General features: G+C 42.6%; 1 protein-coding gene across 3 annotated transcripts in view; it reads left to right on the top strand.

Annotated features, from left to right (window-relative positions):
- Positions 1-25,153, top strand: part of ZFP64 (ZFP64 zinc finger protein) — a 92,388-nt gene that overhangs the window by 28,925 nt on the left and 38,310 nt on the right. For 2 of the 3 annotated variants that reach the window (XM_053574231.1, XM_053574229.1), the window contains exon 6: positions 5,005-6,916. The exons of the other annotated variant lie outside the window; for it this stretch is intronic. In XM_053574231.1, coding sequence (XP_053430206.1) covers positions 5,005-6,284 — 1,280 coding nt within the window. In that variant the 3' untranslated portion in view covers positions 6,285-6,916. Of the gene's footprint in view, positions 1-5,004; positions 6,917-25,153 lie in introns of those variants that run through there. 3 annotated transcript variants of the gene reach the window in all.

Raw genomic sequence — 25,153 nt, 5'->3', positions numbered from 1 at the left:
GATGCCACGGCACTCTACCCGAGGGCGGTACAGTGAGACTCTGTCTCTACAAAAAAAAAAAAAAAAAGACAAGCTGTCTGTCGCTATACACCTAATATACAGTAGAAAAACCAAGCCAAGATAATTGGAATAATTCTGCTGTTTGAAAGGGTAAGAATGGGAGGCATTGGCAGTCACTGGTCCATAGTATTTTTTAAACCCTTCTGGACAAACGTTCCCAGGTTCCTCTCACTTAGCGGCCAGGGAATGTTTCTTGCTTAGGCCTTAACTCAGCTCTTTGGTTTGTGAATCTGCCTATGGAATATCTTTACCATCACTTTCCTAAGCCACTTCTGAAAATAATTAAAAAGGTACCTTTGAAAAACTTTCTTACCCTACTTCCTGCCTATCAAAAGCTGGAGGGAGGTAAGAATTCAAAGCGAATTATTATATTTTGTTTTTGTCTAGGCTGGTGCCAGTGTTGCTGGTAGACCTGTCTTTAAAACTTTGTGAGTTGCCTATATACCCGTATACCAAAAGCCGTACCCACAATTATTTTGGAATCTTGTCTCTTTTCCTAAACTCAATTATAGGCACTTTTGGCCTATAACCCTCTAGAGTCCATCTTAGAAAACATTCTTGGCACCAACTTAATTCTTCTGGAGATTTTAACAGAGCCTTCCTTATATTTAGACCCCTCATTTATTATTTGCTCTTCACTCTAGGGTCAATTCCTTGGATATGGTCACTGTGCTCAGGCATTTCTCTTACTTTGAAAATCTGGCTGGAGATGAGAAACTACATCCAGCACATCTTCGATTGTCTTTATTCTCTCTAAATTCTGGTTGGAGAATGGTTAGTTCTTTTTTGTTTGTCTCTTTCTTATAGACTTTGTCTTATGCAGCTTATAAAACACTTTCTCTGTTCTGCCTAGAATTTCTTTCTTTATTCAAGGTCAAAACTCATTGTGTGCATTTCCTGGCTTCTAAGCTGCCACAGGTGATAGCTCTACCAAATGTTTGCCATTCACTAGCGTGCGTTGCCATTTTTCCAGCCTCCATCTGCTACCCAGCCTCAAAACCGATGCTATAGATTTTGGTTCTGTGTTGCAGCAGCCCCCCATTCCTAGATAGCAACATCTGTATCAGTCCTCTATTGTCACGATGATGGCGGCATAATAAAAACCCACAAAACCTCAAGAGATATAATAATATGCCTCTTCTGTTCCCATGTTGGGGATCAGCTGGGTGTCATCTCGGTGACTCTGCTGACCTTGCTGGGCTCACTTGTAAGTCTGAGACTCTGCTCTCTATGGCTTGGCTGTTCACTGGCTTTGCCTATGGGATCTGTCATCCTCTCTTGGGACCAGCAGGCTAGACCAGGATTGACCTCCTCCTCATGGCAATGACCAAGTTGCAAGCAAGCCCAAAACCACAATCCCATTTCAAACCAGTAGCCAACATACCATTAGCCAGATACAATAAACTGGTTGAGCTATTCGTTGTGGGTCATGGCAGGTCATCTATCTTTTGGAAGAGTGTGGATAATTACACACCTGGCAGTGGCTACACCACAGGAGATGGGGAGATTTGGGAACATTTCTGGAATGTACTGTAAGAAATTAAGACATTGGCATGATTGATACCCAACTGATTGTCTTTGGAAATCCCCCCCAGCCTAAATTAGAAAAACCAAAGGATACATTTAGGAATGTGGTTCATTTTGACTTACAAGGATGAACTTAACATTTATAGTATCGTCTTTACATTGGTCTGGAAAAGCCGTGTTTTCTAAAAATTTAAATGTGGGCTTGGTGCCTATAGCACAGTGGTTATGGCACCAGCCATGTACACTGAAGTTGGTGAGTTCGAACCTGGCCCGGGCCAGCTAAACAACAATGACAGCTGCAACAAAAAATAGCTGGGGCGTTGGGGCGGGTGCCTGTAGTCCCAGCTACTTGAAAGGCTGAGGCAAGAGAATCATTTGAGCCCAAGTGTTTGAGGTTGATGTGAGCTGTGACACCACAGCACTCTATGGAGGGCAACATAGTGAGACTCTGTCTCCAAAAATAAATAAATAAATAAAAATTTAAATGTGTACCATTTATGCATTGTCTCCATGGAACGTTCATTTTCCCTGTTACAAATCGGTGGCACTTGTAGAATTTTAAATTAATAGAATTCTGTTTTTACCCCTGCGTTGATTTGATGGACTACATCATCAGTTGCTTTAGTAGCAACCTACACTCAAGAAAGATCTATCATCTTAAATCACTTATTCATTCAATACTCTTTAAACCTCACCATGGGCCAGATATTGTAGACATCAGGTAGTGAGCAAGAAGGAACAGAGTCATGGGCGGTGGCTAAAGGAGTAGGGCGCCGGCCCCATATGCTGGAGGTGGTGAGTTCAAACCCAGCCCCAGCCAAAAACTGCAACAAAAAGAAAAAAAAAAGAATGAACACAGTCATTAGCTTTGAAGTATGCAGGCCAGTGGGACTGTGACAAATATGGCTCAATGAAGAAATAATTTTATGGTTAAAGAAAAAAAAAAAGGCCATGATGACGAGATTGAAGACTTTTGCTTTCATGTCAAAAAGTGTTGTTAAGCTCTGCCATTGAGCTATGAGATTTGGTTATCCAGTTTCTCTAGATCTCAGCTATGCAAATTGCCCCAAAACAATGAAGACTGTCACTATAATTTTGGCAAGGCTATCACTGGTAAACCTACTAGGATGTTCTGCGTAGTGTTTGTTATTCTGGGTCCTCAGATATCTTCCCCCCAGAAATCCATGAATAAAATTTGGGGGGGGAGATCCATGAACTTGGATGGAAAGAAAAATTACATCTTCATTTTTGCTAACCTATACTGAAATTTGACATATCCTTCGATTATGAACATAGGCAACCAAGCTGGTAATAGTGCATGTGAACTTGTCACCAGTAAAAAATCATAAATCTTTGCACAATAGTTGTTGCTAATAGACAAAATATCTTCTACATGCTTCTTTATTTAGAAATTAGTTTATAGACCCGCCGCTAAGTCTTATTATTTAATGCATTAGTAAAACACATGCATTGGCATATCACAATTTTTTTTCTTTTGACAACTATTTTAATATAGTTTCTTTTATATTATTATTGTTTTCATGTTAGCTTATTTTGTACATTTGAAACATTATCTGAAAAGGGTTCCATGGGCTTCACTAAACTGCCAGAAAAGGGCCACCGCATAAAAAGGGTTAAGAACAACATTCTGAAGCAGAAAAAGTGAACTTTTTCTGGAAAAGGCCAGATTGTAACTATTTTCAGCTTTGTGGGCCACACATTCTTTGTCACAACTGCACACCTCTGCCATTATAGAGTGAAAGTAACCATGTGTCAACAAATGGGCATGGCTGTGTTTTAATAAAACTTTATTTACACAAACAGGCTGTGGGCAAGATTTGGTCAATAGGCTATAACTTACTGTTTCTTATTAATTTGGTATGCATGATCTTGGTGGTATTTAATCACAGAAAGCATTGTTTAGGTATAGGCTTCTCAATTTTTGTTAAGTTGCTTCTTGCCATATCTATTTGCGTGTCTTAAGCAAACATCATGGTGATGTGGTAGGCCCTCTGCCAACACACCAGGGGTTGGAGGGAGCAATCGCAGTCTTTTGAGTTTTTGGGCTAAGAATGCAAACATCAGTTATATGCATCTAAGATTACCAGGTTCAGAGTTAGCCTGGATTGGAATCCAAGCTCTGCCTTGTACAACTAGGTGATTTTGAACAAGTTCTGTAGCTTCCCTGGCCCTCAGTCCTCCCATCTTTACAATTGTGGTAAAAATAGTATTGTTAATAGTACCCATCACGGGGGGATCTTGTCAGCACCCAGTGAAACCATTCTTGTGGAGATCTCAGCATAGCTCCTGCCATTCTGGAAGCAATTGAAGACTATTGGCTGCTGTTATTTCACTTGCTTAAGTGATATTGAAATGGGGAGTGGTATAACCCATTTGTTTAGATTATCATTGCCACAGATAATTGGGACTTGGTTTTACAGTAAGGAAAGAGATTTGAAATATTGTATCCATTCAGATGTTTGCAGTTTCACTCCTCCCGCTCATCTTTTAGCACATATGAATTTTTCAAAAAAATTAAGCAGCTGGATTTTGTAACTTCACAAACATAGATCACAGCTGGCAGTGTGGGATAAATAAATTTTGTGCCATAAACACATCTTTATTAAAATCTTCATGAAGCATAAGCTGGGTGTTTCAATCAATGTAAAAAGAATGCTCGGATGAGTACAGTGGGACACTAACCCATATGAAAATCTGTTATGACATGTAACACAGTCAAAATCCACGGATTAGGGCTGGGCAGGGTGGCTCACACCTGTAATCCTAGCGCTCTGGGAGGATGAGATGGGCGGACTGCTTGAGCTCAGGAGTTTGAGATCAACCTGAGCAAGAGTGAGATTCCCCTCTCTAAAAAAAATAACCGGGCGTGTGGCAGGTGCCTATAGTCTCAGCTACTTGGGAGGCTGAGGCAAGAGAATCGCTTGAGCCCGAGAATTGCAGGTTGCTGTGAGCTATGACACCACAGCACTCCACCAAGGGTGACAAAGTGAGACTCTGTCTCAAAAAAATAAAAAATGCACAGATTATGCAAAAGTATACAAGAGCAAATCATTACCCACCAGAGCTGGTGCATTAACTGTAGGAATCGTAGCATTTGAGTATTTTAAAGAATATACAAAGTGTATTTACACATCGTATTTTATTGGGGACGATTAAATACCTCTTGTTCAATCTCGGGTTTTTCTTCTGGGTTGTATAAAGGTGGTAGTGGTTTGGGTCTGGGGAAAGAAGACAAACCCTCCCCTGTAAGCCCCCTCCCAGGGGCTCCTAGGAGCCGCAGTTAGGAGGTCTCCACCCGCCCGCCTTGGGATGAGAGAGAGTGTGGTATGTGCTTCGGGGGGATCCGCTGTGGTTGTTGCCTGCCTGTTCTTATCGAAACTCACCTTGTGTTGACAGGGGATGCCCCCTTCCAGTGCTGGCTCTGTAGCGCCAAGTTCAAAATCAGCTCGGACTTGAAAAGGCACATGCGGGTGCACTCGGGGGAGAAGCCCTTCAAGTGCGAGTTCTGCAATGTCCGCTGTACCATGAAGGGGAACCTCAAGTCGCACATCCGCATCAAGCACAGCGGGAATAACTTCAAGTGTCCGCACTGCGACTTCCTGGGTGACAGCAAAGCCACCCTCCGGAAGCACAGCCGCGTGCACCAGTCCGAGCACCCCGAGAAGTGCGCCGAGTGCAGCTACTCCTGCTCCAGCAAGGCCGCCCTGCGCGTGCACGCGCGCACCCACTGCGCCGACCGGCCCTTCCGCTGCGGCTACTGCAGCTTCGACACCAAGCAGCCCAGCAACCTCAGCAAGCACGTGAAGAAGTTCCACGGGGACAAGGTCAAGGCCGAGGCCCCGGAGCGGAAGGACGCGGGCAGGCAGAGCAGCCGGCAGATCGCTAAGCTGGACGCCAAGAAGACTTTCCACTGTGACATTTGCGATGCCTCGTTCATGCGGGAGGACTCGCTGCGCAGCCACAAGAGGCAGCACAGTGAGTACAGCGACAGTAAGAGCTCGGATGTCACCGTCCTCCAGTTTCAGATCGACCCCGGCAAGCAGCCGGCAGCGCCCCTTGCGGTGGGCCACCTGCAGGTGCCGCTGCAGCCCAGCCAAGTGCCCGCGTTCAGCGAGGGAAGAGTCAAGATCATCGTAGGGCATCAGGTGCCCCAGGCCAACACGATCGTCCAGGCCGCCGCGGCCGCCGTGAACCTGGTGCCGCCCGCTGTGGTGGCCCCGAGCCCGGAGGAGCTGCCGGGGAACGGCCGGCTGCAGATCCTGCGCCAGGTCAGTCTGATCGCTCCGCCTCAGTCCTCGGGGTGTCCGAGCGAGGCAGGCCCCATGACCCAGCCGGCTGTCCTGCTGACCACTCACGACCAGACGGACGGGGCCACCCTGCACCAGACTCTGATCCCCACGGCCCCGGGCGGCCCCCAGGAAGGCTCCGGCAACCAGACTTTCATCACCAGCTCGGGCATCACTTGTACTGACTTTGAAGGCCTCAATGCTTTGATTCAGGAAGGGACGGCTGAAGTGACCGTGGTGAGCGACGGTGGCCAGGACATCACGGTGGCCACCGCGGCTCCCCCTATATTCTCCTCTTCACAGCAAGAACTACCCAAGCAGACGTTCTCCATCATTCAGGGGACAGCCCACCCGGCTTTGCTCTGCCCCGCTGACTCCATACCAGATTAAGCACTTAAAAAACAAAAGGAGAGAAAACTAATGACAAAAAAAAAAAAGAAGAAGAAAGAAAGAAAGAAAAATACTAAGTAGAACTCTTCAAGAGGTTTGCTCTTATTGTTTTTTAAGGAGTGTTGTGAATTCCCCCCTCTGTAATAAATTGTAATTTTATACTGCTTACTATAATTTTTTAACGCTGTAACAACTTGGAGACCACCTCAGAATCGCCGTGTTAATTGCAGAATAATGTTACCAAGATGATTCCAATGAAGGGTTGGAATGAAATGCATTAAATAGGGAATATATTTGTTTGTTTGTTTCCAACTTGATTTCCAACTCTAATAAAGGGTTCTTTTTTTCCATCCCATTAAAATTGGGTAGTAGGTGATACTTTTTCCATTCTCTTTTGTCCTATTATGAAATAATCTTCAGAGTTTGGGGCACTCGTGTCTTAGTACGTAAATACAAATCTATAGGCATGAAGGACCATTTTCTGCATAACACAACGTGGATACTTGACCCTCCCCAGAAAAAAAAAATTTAGTGCTGATGAGCATAAAAGGAATGATTCCCTAATAAATTAATCTCTGATTAAAACATACTGAATGTTAATGCTTCTTTAGAGTCAACGTATGATGTGGGGATAATTATATAAAGCATTATATAATTAAAGAGAACTTAAAGAGCAAATGTGTTTAGTCCTCTCATAAACATTGCACAAATATCTTACCCCCTTCACAGTTAAATTAAATATATGCAATCCCTAAAGTGATCCATGCAACTATCATTTTATTTTGAAACTCAAGACTTACAGTCTCAACATCTAAATGGTGCAAATAGGATGCAAGTTCCTACTAACAATTAAGACAGGATTTTCTAGAATACTGTTTATTTTGATTTTGATATCTGTGCGGATCCAGGGTTCAAATGAGTGAATTGGGAAACAGCTAGGTTTTTCTAAAACATGGGATTTGGGGGAAGAGAAGAAAATTCAAATTCAAATTGTGCTCTGTTTTCTCTGTAGGTGGCACCAGAGAGCAAGCTAGAATTACCCATATTTCAACCATTCTTTGTCTAGGATTCTAATAGCTCTGATTTCTGGTGTTAGCGTCAGTTGATAAGGAGTGGGGGTTTCTCTTGTGAAAGAGACATGTTTAGAATGTTACAAGAACACTTAGATACATTTTTACTTGAGTTGTTAACACTTTGTTTCCTGACACAAAAACTTATTTAATCAAAATTATTATGCAGACCATCTCAATTTTATATGAAGGGTTTTTTGATATTAATAAACTAGGGAAATACAAAATGGTAGTGTTAGAAACGGTGATGACTTGCCTGTTAGAAATGCAACGTTCACTTCCCTTAGGAATAGCTGGAGTTAGAGCTCGATTTGTATCCTCTCTTGCTTTGATCCTTAGGATTCCAACACAATTCTGATGACTTGCGCTACTTTATCTGCCAGAATTTCTTTGTTTCTGTATCAGCAGCGGTAATAATGAGTTATTAACTACAGTGTTGGTAAGAAACAGAAAAGACCCACAGGGTACGATGTTAGCGATGTGAGTAATTTCATCTCTTTAGACTTACTGCTGCAGCTCTTATAGGCATCTGCTCAGCTGTGGAATTTTACCTGGGAAACTTTTATTGTCACAAGCCTGTTTTCCACATCTTTCTTTTCCCCCCTGGAATGCCTCTTTTTCAACTTCAAAGGATTTTTTTTCCTGGTGGTAAATATAATGTGTATTTAAGATAGAAAATATGAGAAGCACTTTTTTTTTTTGAGACAGAGTCTCACTTTGTTACCCTGGGTAGAGTGCCATGGTGTCAGAGCTCACAGCAACCTCAAACTCTTGGGCTTAAGCGATTCTCTTGCCTCAGCCTCCCAAGTAGCTGGGACTATGCTCAGCTATTTGTTGTTGTTGGCATTGTTGTTTAGTAGGCCTGGGCCGGGTTTGAACCTGCCAACTCCCGTGTATGTGGCCGGTGCCCTAACCACTAAGCTACGGGAGCTGAGCTGAGAAGCAGAATTTTTTTTTTTTTTTTTTTTTTTTTGTAGAGACAGAGTTTCATTTTCTCACCCTCGGTAGAGTGCCGTGGCGTCACACAGCTCACAGCAACCTCCAAGTCCTGGGCTTAGGCGATTCTTTTGCCTCAGCCTCCCCAGTAGCTGGGACTACAAGTGCCCACCACAACGCCTGGCTATTTTTTTGTTGAAGTTTGGCCAGGGCCGGGTTTGAACCTGCCACCCTCGGTATATGAGGCCAGCGCCCTACCCACTGAGCCACAGGGTGCTGCCCCAGAATATTACTTATTGAGGAAAAGAAAGGTACTAATAATCTTACTACCCAGATGCAAACACTGTACCCATTTTGATGGGCGTCATTTCCATTTTGTGTGTGTGTATGTGCCTACGTATATATGTTTTTCACTCCAGTTATAGTTCAGGCTGTATTAGTCATATCATTTTCTTTTTACATTCCATATTTCTTTTTATATCCTTATATTGCCACCAACCAGCTGCCCTCCACATGTTCATAGACATACACACACACACACACACACACATACTCAGACACAAATATTTGGTTTAGTGTTTTAGGTTGTTTTTTCTTTTTTTACAAACTACAACAGCAAAACTCGTTCCTTGCAATACATTATAAACAAAATTGTATAAAAACCAAGCCAACAACCTCTAGCCCTTCCTTATTCTCTCCCTACCCAAAGTAAATAAGGTTAAGTTTTCTGTGTTCTGATCAACACACATAGAATCAAATGATAACATAACACAGTGATGAAATGGCCTAGGGACATATTTCTCAGAGTTGGTCTCCACAGATAAGCAACAGGTGTCTGCACATAAGTGCAGTTGATGTGGAGGTATTTTGTGGGGGACGGGTATCTCTGATTTTTGGTTATTTTATTTTATTTCCTTTTTTCCTCTACTTTTAGTAGAGACTCATTGTACTAAGTAGGAGGCCTTGCTCTTGCAGAGGCTTGTCTCGAACTCTTGATGTCAGGTGATCCACCTGCCTCGGCCTCCCAGAGTGCTGGAATTACAGGCATGAGCCAGTTGCCAGCCAGATTTTTGTTTATTTTAGATTGTGCTGTTCTAAAAATAAATTAGAGTTCTTTTCTTCTTTTTTAATGACCTGCAATAGTTTATCTTAGAAATTATCTGTTCTATTATTGAGGCCAGTACCCTTTTCATTCATCAGCCTTAATAAACTTTCCAATATTTTTCTTGAGTAACTGGTTTGTTCAGGTTGTATACTTCATCTGGATCAATTTTAATAATTCATATTTATTCTGCAAGAGAATAAAATTCATTTTGCTCCAAATTTTCATATCTGTAATCTTATTATTTCATTTAATATGCTCTTTAAAATAGTTTAATATTAGCTTGGCGCCTGTAGCTCAGCAGCTAGGGCGTCGGCCACATACACTGGGGCTGGTGGGTTCAAACACAGCCCAGGCCTGCCAAACAACAATGACAACTATAACAACAACAACAAAAATAGCTGGGCATTGTGGTGGGTGCCAGTAGTCCCAGCTACTTAGTCTCAGCTGAGGCAAGAGAAATCTCTGGAGCCCAAAGAGTTTGAGGTTGCTGTGAGCTATGACACCACGGCATGCTACTGAGGGCAACAAAGTGAGACTCTGTCTCTAAACTAATTAATTAATTAATTAATTAACTTAATAGTTTAATATCTTCAACATTTTGGGGGTCTATCAAGTTTCTTGTTGCTAGTGTAGATTTTTTAGTATTTTTATTCTTCTACTTAGATGCCAAAGACTTGTTTATTTAGTCATTTGTATTAGAGTGAAATTTCCCCTTTTCCATTTGTTTTTTTCAGCTTTCAGCTTTTAGCTTTAATAATTCCTTCCTTGGTTTCTTTCAATTTTTCTTGTTATTCTAATGTTCTCTCTTAAGTTCACTTATTCAGCCTTTAGTAATAAAAACATTTCAAGCTATGTCTTTTCCATTATGCCTTACCCTATGTTAAAAGACAATTTTTTAAAAGCTAAAATCATGACTGCCGTACAAACATAACACAAACGTGTGTCAAGGATTTTATTTAATTTATTAATTAAAGAGGGAACCAGTAAGATACCACAACAGGTTCAAAGGAGAATTGAACAAATGCGTAATCACACAGGGAAACAGGAATGCTGAAGGGAATTTACAAACAGATGCAAAATTGATCAACATCTTGAGAGTGAGAATCAGTTGTGTTCCATCAGACAAAACCTGTTCTCAGACCTGTGGACGAGGTATGTGCATTCTTACGTGTTCCGTGACCCACAGAGTTGTGTAATAGCTCAATGATAATAAAAGGCGGTATCCTCTCTAGATCTGACGACCCAGATTTAGAAACTGACAGGACACTCAGCAACCTTTTCTGCCTGCTTCAAAATCATTTAAAATTTTTCCTTACATCCACATCCCTATAAACCTTTATGTGATGTGTCCTTTTCATAAATTTCTAGATACTCTGTTATTTTTGCTTTTAGGATTGCTCGCTTGATTGGTTGGTTGGTTTGCACAGAAAGAGGGCAGAATCCAGGGGTTGTATAAAGGTATATTTCCTATTTTTCAAGTACAGGCATATCTCGGAGATATTGCAGTTCAGTTTCAGGCCACCACAATAAAGTGAGTCACACGAGTCTTTTGCTTCCCATAGTCTATTAATTGTACAATAGCACTGTAGCTACGAAAGCAATGTATATACTTTATTTATTTATTTATTTATTTGAGACCGAGGCTCACTCTGTCGCCCTTGGTAGAGTGTTGTGGCATCACAGCTCACAGCAACCTCAAACTCTTAAGCTCAAGTGATTCTCTTGCCTCAGCCTCCCAAGTAGCTGGGACTGCAGTCGCCCACCACAACACCCAGGCTATTTTTAGAGACAGGGTCTCCTTCTGGCTGAGGCTGGTCTTGAACTCATGACCTCAGGCAATCCACCTGCCTCAGCCTCCCAGAGTGCTAGGGTTAAGGCATGAGCCACCATGCCCAGCCACAATGTACATACTTCTGTTTTTTTGTTTTTTTGAGACAGAGCCTCGAGCTGTCGCCCTGGGTAGAGTGCCAAGGCATCACAGCTCACAGCAACCTCAGACTCCTGGGCTTAAGCAGTTCTCTTGCCTCAACCTCCCAAGTGGCTGGGACTACAGGCGCCCGCCACAACGCCCGGCTATTTTTTGGTTGTTGTTGTCATTATTGTTTGGCAGGCCCAAGCTGGATTCAAACTCGCCGGCTCCAGTGTATGTGGCTGGTGCCTTAGCCACTAGAGCTACAGGCACCGAGCCCATATGTTAATTTTAAACAATTTTATTGCTTAAAAATCCTAGCAATCATCTGAGCCTTCAACAAATTGTAATCTTTTTGCTGGTGGAGAGTCTTGTCTCTGAATTGATGTCTGCTGACTGATCAGGGTGGTGGTAGCTGAAGGCTGAGGTGGCTGTGGTAGTTTCTTAAAATAAGAAAACAATGAAGTTGGCCATTTCAGTTGACTCTTCCTTTCATAAAAGATTTCTCTGTAACATGCAATCCTATTTGATAGCATTTAATCCACGGTAGAACTTCTTTTAAAATTGGAGCCAATCCTCTCAAACCCCCATGGCTGCTTTATCAACAAAGTTTATGTGTTATGTGAAACCCTTGTTGTCATTACAACCATGCTCACACCGTCTTCAGCAGGAGTAGATTCCATCTCAAGAAACCACTTGTTTTGCTCATCTACAAGAAGCAGCTCCTCATCCATTCAAATGTTACCATGGCATTGCAGGAATTCAGTCCCTCTTCAGGCTCCATTTCTAATTCTAGTTCTAGTGCTTTCTCTACCGTATATGCAGTTACTTCCTATACTGAAGTCTTGAACCCCTCAAGATCATTCATGAAAGAATCAACTTCTTTCAAATTCCTGTGAATGTTGATACTTTGACCTCCTCCCATAAATCACAAATGTTCTTCATGGCATCTAGAATGGTGAATCCCTTCCAGAAGGTATTCAATTTATTTTGCTTAGAACATCCATCAGAGGAATCAGTATTTATGGCAGGTGTAGCCTTACAAAATGTAGTTCTTAAATAGTAAGACTAGAAAGTTAAAATTCTTCCCTGATCCGTGGGCTGCAGAATGGGTGTTGTATCAGCAGGCAAGGAAACAATATTCATCTTTTTTACATTTCCATCAGAGCTCTTGGGTGAGTGACCAAGTCCCATGTTAATGACCAGTAATCTTTAGTAAGGAATCATTTTTCTAAATAGCATATTTCAACAGTGGGCTTAAAATATTCAGTAAACAGTGTTGTAAACAGATGTGCTGTCATCCAGGCTTTGTTATTCCATTGCTAGAGCACAGGCAGAGTAGATTTAGCATACTTCTTACAGGTCCTGGGATTCTGGAATAGTAAAATAAGCCTTGGCTTCAACTTAAAGTCACCAGCTGATTAGCCCCTAACAAGGGAGTTAGCCTTCCTTTGAAGCTTGGAAGCCAACCATTGACTTTCCCTCTCTCGTTATTAAAGTCCTAGGTGGCAGCTTCTTCCAAGAGGTACTGTTTCATCTGCATTGAAAATCTGTTGTGTAGCGTGGCCACCTTCTTCTGTGGTCTCAGCTGGATCTAAGAACTTGCCGGGGTTTCTACATCCTGCAGCTTTATGTTCTGGACACGGCCTCTTTCCTTAAACCTCATGAACCAACTTCTTGCTGGCTTCAAACTTTTCTTCTTCAGTTCTCTCCTCTCTCGGCCTTCATAGACTTGAACAGAGTTAGGACCTTGCTCTGGATTGGGTTTTGGCTTAAGGGACTCTGATGGCTGATTTGATTTTCCATCTAGACCCCCACGACTTTCTTTGTCCCAGCAATAACCCTATTTTGCTTTCTTATCATTCATACGCTCAGTGGAGAAGCACTTTGTAATTTCCTTCGGGAACTATTTTGTTACCTTCAGAATTTGGCTTACTGTGGTGCAAGAGACTTAGCTTTCAGCCTATCTCCTCCTTTGATGTGCCTTCTTCCCTAAGCTTGATCATGACTAGCTTTTTATTTAAAATGAGAGACGTGCAACCTCCCTTTCACTTGAACACTTGGGGTCCATTGTGGGTTATTATTTGGCCTATTTTCAGTATCATTGTTTCTTAGGGAATAGGGAGAACCAATGAGAAGAAAGGAGAAGTGGAGCTGGCTGGTTGATGGAGCAGGCAGATACGTGTTTATGGGTTATGTTTGTCATGCATAAGTATGGGTGCAGTTCACGGGATCTTAAAACAATTATAACAATAATATCAAAGATCACTGATCATAGATCACCAACCTTAACTGATAAACCATGTTGTAAACAGATGTGCTGTCATCCATTTGGGGCACCCAGAAGTCACCATGCACAGGGACAATGGGAACTTGTAACTAAGTGTGCCTTTACTTATTAATATCCATTGCAAAATTTTACAAAATATTTACAAAACATCCTCTCCATGTTGGCCATCTCCTTTTTTTTTCTGAGACAGAGTCTCACTATGTCACTCTCTGTAGAGTGCTGCGGTGTCATAGCTCACAGCAACCTCAAACTCTTGGTTTTAGCGATTCTCTTGCCTCAGCCTCCCAAGTAGCTGGGACTACAGGCACCCGCCACAATGCCCGGCTAGTTTTTGGTTGTAGTTGTCATTGTTATTTGGCAGGCCCGGGCCGGGTTCAAACCCGCCAACCCTGGTGTATGTGGCTGGCACCCTAACCACTGAGCTGCGGGCACCAAGCCAGGCCATCTCTTTCTACACACACAGGCTAAGGTCTTCTCTCCAACTCACAGCAAACACATTCCAAGATAATCTGTGCTTTGGCCAATATGGTGACTTTGGGGATACCCTGGTAAGATAATGGTGAAAAGTTGAAAATATTGTGAGAATTACTAAAATCTGACACGGAGACACAAAGTTAGTGCGTGCTGTTAGAGAAATTGTACTCACAGACTTGCTGGATACAGGGTTGCCACAGACCTTCAACTTGTAAAGAGCAGCATCTAGGAAGCACAGTAAAGTCAAGGGCAATCGGGGTCCACCTGTAGTTACAATTTGGAAAGCTGTATTTTGGCTTTTCTTTTCTGATACTACTAGGTTTGGGTCTGAGAATGTCACCTGCAAAATATATGCTTTCTGAAATTTAAGTTTTCTGTACCACCATTCACATGACCAATTTCTGTAAATGTCTGCTGCATATCAGAGAAAAGTGTATAGTCTCTGTAGAGTTCAAAATTTTACAGATCGAGTTGACTTTGTTATTTAATTCCTCTAGTCCCCTTTTAGTTTGTCCACTTGGCAAAATTTGAAAGAAGTATTTTAAAACCTCTCCCTGGGATTGTGATATTTTAATCAAGCTTTTCTCGTATTACTGAGGTGTCCTGTTTCATTACATTTTGCCCTGTGTTGTTTGATGCGTACACAAGTTTGTGGTCCTTCTGTGTTCTTTGTCAATTTTACCTTTTTTTCTTATATATTAATACTTGTTCTTTCCATTGAACAGCAATCAGGGGTCCTCAAACTACAGCCCGCGGTCCACATGTTCCCGTTTTATTTTTTTACTTCAAAATAAGATATGTGCAGTGTGCATAGGAATTTGTTCATAGTTTTTTTTTTTAAACTATAGTCCGGCCCTCCAACAGTCTGAGGGACAGTGAATTGGCCCCTTGTTTAAAAATTTTAAGGACCCCTGGATCATGCTTTACCTCACAGTAATACGGTAGAACCTCCATAGTGAACCACCTCCCTACACTGACCGCCTTCTTAAGGTGACCTAATTCTCATAGACCAACATGTACATATCAGTACAGCAGGCCTAGCTCCTAGGTTGACCACTTCCATATGTTGACGAGTTAGTTACAGTCCCTTGGGTGGTCAACTTACAGAGATTCTACTGTATTATTAAAATTATATTTCTTTACAGTGCTGTAAAAAGCAGATATTAACTAGCCTCAGTCTTCCATTAAGAAGTCTTCGCCTCAACGAGAGGAAGCTTTTAGGCCTCATCATTTTGTACAGCTCCCCCATCCCAAATACAGAGTTTTTGCTGAGCTCACTTATAAATTTACTCTATGCTTTTTTAAAGTGTTACCCTATGGTGGCATTAAAATTCCCAAATTACCATCTCCATTTAGATTTAACCAAAAATCATAATGTTCATTATTTCTCAGAATTTACTGCACTCTTCATCTTCCCCTGTTTCTCATTTTTACTCTGAGTTTATTTTTATTCATTTAGAGCACATTCTGGAGTATATTTCTCAGAAAAGGCAGATAGGTGGAACTTCTTTTGCCCTGGTAGATGAATGATACCTTTGGAAATAAGATTCTTTTCTCAGCACTCTTTAAACTCTGTTCTGGTGGAGATGTAAAATGTGATCTGATCTGATCTGATCCAAGTCTCAAATGCTGTAAGTCCAGTGGCCCAGCAAAGTTGAGATCACATGATGGTGTTGCCAGGAAAAAAAGGGGGTCGGTGTCTCCCCTTAGCCAATTGGGTTGAGAGAACTAGTCTCTAAAGCTTCTAGAATAGAGACAGGAACTTGAAAGTAGGAAACGTTGTTAATGTTTGAAATTTCTTTTGTTATTTATCTCCTCCTACGTCTTAGAAACAAAATTATGGTTGTATAAATTGAAATTCACTGTTTTTATTTCTTATGATCACAAGGCTCCAATCTTTAGACATTTCTTCTATATCAAATTATCATTAGAAACATTTAATCAAAGCAATATACATATATTACACTTTTTTTTGAGACGGAGTCTCACTTTGTAGGCCTTGATAGTGTGCTGTGGCGTCATAGCTCACTGCAACCTCAAATTCACGGGCTTAAGCAAGCCTCTTGCCTCAGCCTCTCGCCTCAGCCACTCAAATAGCTGGGAGTATACAGGTGCCCACCACAATGCCCAGCTATTTTTAGAGATGGGGTCTAGATGTGGCTCAGGCTGGTTTCAAACCTGTGATCTCAGGCAATCCACCCACCCAGAGTGCTAGGTTTATAGGTGTGAGCCACCTCGCCCGGCCCATATTACACATTTTTAAAAATGATTATTAAGTATCAGCAAGAATTTACTGGTATTATATATCTGAATAGGGGTAGATGAGTCTGGTTTTTAATAATCAGCTTATTATCCTTGATGAATATTACTTTTTATAGAACTGTTTTTACCAGTTGCTAGAATAAGACATAATTTATTTTCAGTTATATTCTAAATTTTCTTTTATTGATGTTTATACTAAATTTTAGTCACATTAATAAGTATACAAAAATAGAAATTATATTCTATGGCAATATTTCTCAATTATTTTAATTTCTTCTGAATTATATGCTGGAAAATCACATATTGATCAGTCAGAATTAATTGGCTCAATTTTCTTTTTCTTTTTTTTTTTTGAGATAGAGTCTCACTCAGTTGCCCTGGGGTTGAGTGCTGTCACATCATAGCTCGCGGCAACCCAAACTCTTGGGCAAATGTGATCCTCTTATCTCAGCCACCCAAGTAGCTGGGACTACAGGCCCTCGCCGCAACGCCTGGCTGGTTTTTCTGTTTGTAGAGACAGGGTCTCACTTTACTTAGGCTGGTCTTGAACTCTTAAGCTCAAGCAATCCACCCACCTTGGCCTCGCAGAGTGCTAGAAATACAGGCCTGAGCCACCGTGCCTCCCTTATCCCTGCCAGGGTCAATTTTCTTAAAAGCAAAAATTGAAAACCTTCTGAGATTTCTTTCCCAGCCATGGAGTCACTTGCCGTCTCAGCATAACACTGTGATGGCCCAGAGATTTTTCAGCTCCATAGGTTGATGCAGCGTGGATTATGCATAAACAGGCCACCTTCTGGGTGTGTGCTTAGGTGAGCAATTTTAGGAAAAAGTGCACCTAAAAGGTAAGGATCTACAAAGTGATTTCCTTAATCACGCCTCTGTTCCTCTTGAAAAATCTGTGTATATTCCCAAGAACCCCATTTGAAGACCTTTTGCCCCAGACCAGAAGTCAGCAAACTTTTTCTATAAAGAGTCGGCCAGTAAATATTTTCAGCTGTGTGCACTATTTGGCCTCTGTAACAACTATTCAACTCTGCCGGGGCAGCAGGAAGGTAGAACGCGTGCAGCTGTGCACCAATCAGACTTACTTAGAGGGACTGAGACTTGAATTTCACAGAACTTGCCACATCAAAAAATATTATTTTTCTTTTGAATTATTTCAACCATTTAAAAATGTGAAAATCATTCTTAGCTCAAAGGCCACACACAAGCAGGTAGGGGCTGTAGTTTGCCTGCCTCTGTTCTGGCCACTGGCTGGACCTCTGAGATTAGGAGTTAATGTGAAAATCTAAATGAGTCCTAAGAAAGTGAGGTACTTGGTTCACTGTGCCTGTAGCACAGTGGCTAGGGTGCTGGCCACATACACAGAGGCTGCCGGTTCAAACCCGGCCAGGGCCTGCCAAACAACAATGACAACTGCAACCAAAAAATTAGCCAGGCGTTGTAGCAGGCACCTGTAGTCCCAGTTACTTGGGAGGCTGAGGCAAGAGAATTGTTTAAGCCCAGGAGTTTGAGGTTGCTGTGAGCTGGGATGCTACAGCACTCTACCTAGGGCAACATAGTGAGACTCTGTCTCAACAAAAAAAAAAAAAAGAAAGAAAAAGTGAGGCACTTAAGGGTGTTCAGATTGAATTTACATGTTATAGCATCTTTTTATATTAGAATGGAGAATTATGTTTGAAAATTAGATCACCTTTGGAAACTATCATCATTATTATTATTATTATTGGCATCTGATTACAAACATAGGAAACCTCTTCCTAAAATGGCCCAAGTCACCCTGGACCCTGCTGTGGGAATGTCCTCTGAACTCCTGACACGCCACCCTTCCTGAAAGCATCTCAAAGAACCACCTTTAAATTGAAAAGTTGTAATGTATGTAATTCTTGTTTCGTATTTTCTTTGTTCCTTCCCGGCCAGTATAGTTTTCATTACAATGCACCTTTTCCTGCTCATCGTTTTTTACAGTAAAGCCCAATTTCATCTCCACCCATTTGACTATGCCCAGATTAATTCTATAACTGAAGTAGCTTAGTAGTTGGGCAGGTATTTTAAGTCATAAAAATCCGAATGTGAATTTGGAGCGAAGCCAAAATTCTGTAGATTTCAGAACCAACTATTTCATTAATTCATGTTTAAGAGCTTTAGTTCTTTACGATTTCTCTGAAACAGAATCCTCATGTAAAATGACATTGTTTCAAAGCAGAGTTTCCCAAACTTGAAACCACAAACTCTTGGGGAGAGGGCGGGGCAGAAGTCTTTGGGTATATTCTCAGGAAGGAGTGTGAAAAAAACACATTTTCTGTCACTTTTGGCTTTTCATCTTAACAGGAATGCTTAAAAAAAATTAACTTGAGTATCATGATTCCTCTGAATAACTAATTTGTAACCAAGGACCAACAGAAGATTTCCATTCTCCACTTGGCATTTTCCATAATTGCTTTACAGCAATTGCAATGAAAATTGGCTTGAGGATTAAGTAGAAGTATTATTACAAAGAAAGCTCAGACATAGGGTGTTGCTATGCGTGGCAAAGAGAGCAATCTTGTGTTTGAAATGTGTGTGGCAACCCAGGTCCCTGGAGGGAAAATTTTAAAGCACAGAACTTGAATTTGCCCAGATGGTCAAGAGTGCTGACGCTGAGAAGCCCTGAGTTAGACCAATGCCAACCGGGCATGAAAGAAGTGTGATAAATGTACATAAATAGGGCCCCTCTCCAGCTCTCTAATGCACTCAAAGCTTCTTTGCGTGGTTTTCTCTTCTATTTAGAAATTTCTTTCCTCCCTCTAACTGTATCTTTTCCTGCAGAGTCCAGAACTAAAATACCTCCTCCCACTCAAGCTGCAATTCAGTGCATTCAGGGGACGCTGGTTTTATTTGCAGTTTTCACCGTGGTTAGAGCAGGCTTATCTGCCTACTTTTCTGCTTACCGCTCTCACTAGCAGCGAGTGAGCCCCACGAGGGCAGAAACCAGCATCTTACCCACCATGATACCCCCGTCCGCAGTGTAGTACCCGGCACTAGCTTGTGACTGTGAGTATAAAGGCGAACATCACCCAGACTGCCTTACATTAAATGTTTTTCTGATATTAGAAAGCATTCAAGCACTTGGTTGGCTCCCACGTGTAGCCATGAGCCCTGGGTACCATCCCCATCGTGCTGGACAGATAAGTCGGCCAGCTGGGGCTGGGGGATTATAACCAAGGCATGAAAATACGAGAGAAGTTTTCATTCTTCAGGGGGAAGAGAAACATTGGGCAGAAAGATAATTACGTATCTTTGTTTTGCCCAGTTGTTAAAAAAATAACAGTATCAAGATTTAATTCACGCACCATAAAATTCACCTTTTAAAGCATCAAATCCCAGTGGTTTTTAGTATATTCAGAATTACAGAACCATTACCAGTATCTAATTGTAGGGTGTTTTGTCGCCCCCAAAAGAAATCCCTCCCCATTAGCAGAAATCACTCCCCAGCCCCTTCCCCGCCACGGCCCCCAGCAACCCTTTTCCTGCCTCCATGGATTTGCCTGGAAGGGACATTTCACACACACAGGATCATGCTACGTGTGGTCTCTGTGCCTGGCCTCTGTCACTCGGTACAGTGTTGTCCGGGTTCATCCAAGTCTTCGCGTGTAGCAGCACTTCATTCCTTCTTGTGGCCAAATAATATTCCATTGTGTGCATAGAGCGAATTTTATCAGTCGATGGAAATTTGGATTGTTTCTACTATTTGTCCTATTGGCTAAATGCTAATATATTCATGCTTTTATATTTTTTTCTTTTGTGAGACAAATCTTACTTTGTCACCCTCAGTAGAGTGCTGTGGCATCACAGCTCACAGCAACCTCAAACTCTCGGGCCCAAGAGAGTCTCTTGCCTCAGCCTCCCAAGAAGCTGGGACTGCAGGCACCTGCCACAGTGCCCAGCTATTTTTAGAGTTGGGGTCTAGGTCTGGCTCAGGCTGGTCTCAAACCTGTGAGCTCAGGCAATCCACCTGCCTCCCAGAGTGCTAGGATTACAGCCGTGAGCCGCTGCACCCAGCCCATGTTTTTAGATTTGTTTGTGAATTTTTATCATAATATCTGCTCCCTCTTGAGCAGGAACTCTGTCTCGGTCACATGAACCTGGTTGAACAGCCGTCTTCAGGAGCTGTTATTATCATCACCATTTTAGACAATGCAACAGAAGCGGTAAGCATCTGGCCCTGGTTGCACAGCTAGTTAATAGGGGATTTGAGATTAGACTCAACTCGAATGAGCTAGTGACTAAGATCCTGTTCTGGAGCTAGAATCCCATGTTGGAATCTAGTAAAAAGCAGAGGGCATTTGTCCATATTCGTATAAAACAGAAAGAGCAGTTGATGCCAGCTCAGTGGCCAATGTGAAAGTAGCAGGGTGTGGCAAGGAAATGACATGCTTCTAGCAGCGGAGTGGCTCGCACCCGTCATCCCAGCACTCTGGGAGGTCAAGGCACATGGATTGCCTGAGTTCAGGAGTTCAAAACCAGCCTAAGCCAGAGCAAAACCCAGGCTCTAAAAATAGCTGGGCATTGTGGCAGGTGCCTGTAGTCCCAGCTACTCGGGAGGCTGAGGTAAGAGAATCAACTGGGCTCAAGAGTTTGAGGTTGCTGGCTCTGCGCCAATAGCACAGTGGGTAGGGAACTGGCCACATACACCAAGGCAGGTAGGTTTGAACCCAGCCCGGGCCTGCTAAACAACGACAACCACACCAAAAAAAAACAAAAACAGCCAGGCACTGTGGCAGGTGCCTGTAGTCCCAGCTACTTGGGAGGCTGAGGCAAGAGAATTGCTTGAGCTCAAGAGTTTGAGATTCTACTCTCACCCTCTATTGAGGGTGACAAAATGAGACTCTGTCTCAAAAAAAAAAGAAAGAAATGATATACTGGTCTCTCAGGTGAGAAGAAAAAGTGGTAGGTCCTGGCCAAGGGCTATTCTGATCTCTGAGCAAACTAGCATTAATTGAGCACTTATTATGTGCCAGGAACTTGCAGCATTTAACTGCTGCTTTCCACAGCCAACTGTTAAAAACCAAGAGCAGACCAGAGCGAGGCAAGGATCTGCTGTGCATGCATCTCACTTACTGCATTTTTCTTAACCATGCAAAGGTGTATTTCTTTGTATTTTTAAAAACATTGGCCCTTAGGATAGTCAAGATTTTTTTTAACTCAAAAAATTATAAATAACATAGCACTTTGGAATAGTCTTCTGTAAACCAATCTCTATTTCTTTCTTCCTTTATTTTGTTCAACTACATTAACTATAAAATTTTGAAGAAATTAATTTCCAGAGTAGTTAAGTTTTTAATGCCAATTTTGTGGTTCTTGAGCAGTAATGATAGTCATTTATCTTGTGCTATATTTTTCCAGTATTCTCATTCCCTGAGAGTTATTTCACTAAATTTTGAAGGTGGAATTGGGCGTTGTTTAGTTATCAGAAAAAGGAAGACTTGAAATGTCTTGGACACCATCACTAGTCCAATATTGTCAATTCATCGATGGGTTCATCCTGAGATGCAGGTATGAAATTTTTATTGGGGTCCAAGGTCTTTGGGGTCCAAGGTCTCTGAGGACACTGATTTTGTACAATTGAGCCACCGCCTTAATGTAGCCACTGTTTTGGGATTGTTGTGTTCTCTGCTAAAATTGTAGATCTTGTAGGCTGAGACTGATTCTAACCACCTTAACCTTGGACAAAAGTGCTCAGTAAACGTTCATGGAGCCCATTTATTTGTTCAGCACATGTTTTCTGAGGATCTCCTATGTGCCAGACGCTATTCTGGGAACTTGTGAAGTGTCAGGGAGGGAAGTGACCTTGCCCTTGCAAGGTCTACCTTCTCGAAAGGGAAAACCAAGCAATGCTAAGTGGAGTGTGTGGGTACCTTGTAGGGTATCTGAGAAACTGGTAGGTGCTGTGAGAGGTTGGGCTTGGGCAAGGACTGCAGGTCAGAGAAAGTTTCCCTAAGAGGTTCAGATTGGAGCAGAGACTGGAATGAGGGAGCAAGGAAGCCACGTGGATATTGAGAGGAAAGGGCAAGGGGAACAGCCAGTGCAAAAGCCCCAGAACAGGAATGCGGCTGGGGAGCAGGAGAAAGTGAAGCTGAGGCGAGGAGCAGCGGCTCACACCTGTAATCCCACCACTCCGGGAGGCGGAGGCAGGCAGATCGCCTGAGCTCAGGAGTTCAAGACCAGCCTGTGTCAGAGCAAGATCCCCCTCTCTGCAGTCCCAGCTACTTGGGAGGCTGAGGCAAGAGAATCACTTGAGCCCAAGACTTTGAGGTTGCTGTGACTATGACACCACGGCACTCTACCAAGGGTGACAAAGTGAGTCTCTTGTCTCAAAAAAAGAAAGAAAGAAAGAAAAGAAAGCGGAGCTGAGAAAGCATCATTCCCTGTGGCTTCTGTGTGCCTGATATATTTTATAATAATAACAATTTTAAAAGTACTAACTATTGTATTCGTTCAGCAAATACCAGTTACCAAAGGGGCATTTGGTAGTGGTGACACAGGGCAGCCAGGACCTCTACCCTCTGAGAGCTTAGGGTCTAGTGAGGGAGACAGGCATGTTGTCACAGCACACACTTGCTCCAACAGGGGACACAGAGGCAGATTACCCAGACGTGGAGGCCCAGGGAAATCCAGGAGGACAGGCGTGGGGAGATTAACACCGGAGTTGAGTCGAAATAATAAACGGGAGTTACACAGTTGAAATGGGTGGGGGTGGGAGGGTGAGCATTTCAAGGTGGCCTGGACCATAGGAAGGTCGGGAGTGGTTGAGGTAGTTTGTAATCGGAGCACTTTGCTAAAAGGGGACAGGCAAATAGAAAAAAGCTGGGTGCTCCTTGTGAAGTGTTAGCTTCTCGGAAGGTTGTTCATTTCTGGAGAAGAAAGGCCACGATTATAGCATATGGATTAATGCAAGATGATCGTGTAGCTCCTCCAAGCTGGGACACTGGTGAAATTGAAGTGGTGCTTCGGTAATTGTTCCTGGAAAACAGGTGGAGACCATCCCTTATTACGGATGGAGGGCCAAGGCCGGCGGCTCAAAACAGTGGCCAATGCTGTCCCCTAGTGGTGAAGCGCAGCAACGCACCTCAGCAGAGGAAAGTTTAGAATTTCTTACCTCCCTGGGGTCCGTTTACCAGGAAAAATAACAAGTCATATGCCACAAGGCAGATTGAAATGTGTACTTTCCACCCAACACTTTAAGTGGAAATAAATTTATTATTACTATAAATGTGTGTATCAGTCTTTGTCAATCCGTTTAATCTTAGCCTAGTGATTTTTATTGCCATTTTCAAAGTTAGCAGCTATGGAGGTTGGAATGCTGTCTGCACTGATCCAGGCAGAGCTTCATGACTTGCTTGGGCCGGTGGAAGAAGGGCTTTAAATGTGGCTGTAGGATTTGTCCCATCTTCCTGCTGCCATAGGAAGAACACACCCCATGTAGCTGGTGGCCCAAGTGCCCATGAGCAAACACCCAGACAAGACCTCAACCCAGCCCACAGCCCAGAGTCAAGCTCAGCAGAGCCACAATGAACCCCCAAACCCAGAAAAAAAATGAGCGTGTATGTGGAAAACCACTGAGATTTTGAGGTTGTTACATAGCAGTGATTGTCCAATACAGCAGGCTATTTGTGAATTTCCTGCTCAATTGCCAGACACAGTGTTCAGTATTTGGATACGTGAAATCATGTCTTCCATACAATACTATAGTAGAGTCACTTTCAAATACAAGTATGGTGGGGAAAGCATTTTGTTCTTATAATATTCTTCCCCTCTTGTCTTGTTGTGTTTCCTTTGCCTCCCTCCCCCCTTTTTTAAAATATCTGGACCATTCCCTTTTCACTGAAGGCAACCTGTCCCTAAAACTCCCCACCCCCGTTACCCACCACCTCTCAGCCTGCATAGGGACGTCTGTCATTAGAAGCAGCATCTTCCTTACTGGCTCTGAGACTCAGCACCTCACAGGAGCAGTTGCATGAAAGGAATAAAGGTTGGAGGTGCCTCCACTTTTATGAGACTTTAAGTCCTAAAAAGGATTCCATTCATTTGGGGCTAAAGCTAAGTTACCACATGTCACAAGGAGGAGAAGCAGATTCCAGATTACTATGAAAGATTGGTATGTTGAAGGCTCAATGGGAATTTAAGTTTTTCTCCGTGGTAAAATTTCTTGCACTAAACCAGCAGTCACGCTCTGAGGGTGTCGTTCACCCTAATCCAGTGTAGACAGCAGAGGCAATACCCACATTACCTTCCCGCAGTGAAGTATTATCATTCAACGACCTTTTAAACCTGACTTGTAGGTCTAAACAGGCCCACGGAGAACCAGAACAATTAGCAAGGGAGAGAGTAAATAGTTAAGCACAAGAGCTGTGAAGTCAGAAAGAACTGGGTTCAAATCCCAGCTTTACATCTTCCCAGATACCTGCTCCCGTTGAATGACCTAAAGCAGGCGTCCTCAAACTTTTTAAACGGGGGGCCAGTTCACTGTCCCTCAGACCATTGGAGGGCCGGACTATAGTTTAAAAAAAAAACTATGAACAAATTCCTATGCACACTGCACATATCTTATTTTGAAGTAAAAAACAAAACAAGAACAAATACAATCACACTGCCTCATGTGGTCTATGGGCCACAGTTTGAGGACCCCTGAATGTATCTGAACCTCAGTTTCTTCTTCTGTATAATGGGGATAATAACAGTGCCTACCTTATAATGGTATATGGAAGAATTAAGGAAAATATACATTAAGTACCTAGCAGACCGTAGGCAGTTAATAAAATCAATATTTGCTCACAGCTCTAA

The sequence above is a fragment of the Nycticebus coucang genome, chromosome 21 (assembly GCF_027406575.1).
Source record: "Nycticebus coucang isolate mNycCou1 chromosome 21, mNycCou1.pri, whole genome shotgun sequence".
Classification (NCBI taxonomy): Eukaryota; Metazoa; Chordata; class Mammalia; order Primates; family Lorisidae; genus Nycticebus; species Nycticebus coucang.
The sequence above is the reverse complement of the archived record's forward strand: the minus strand, read 5'-3'. Positions and strand labels throughout refer to the sequence as shown.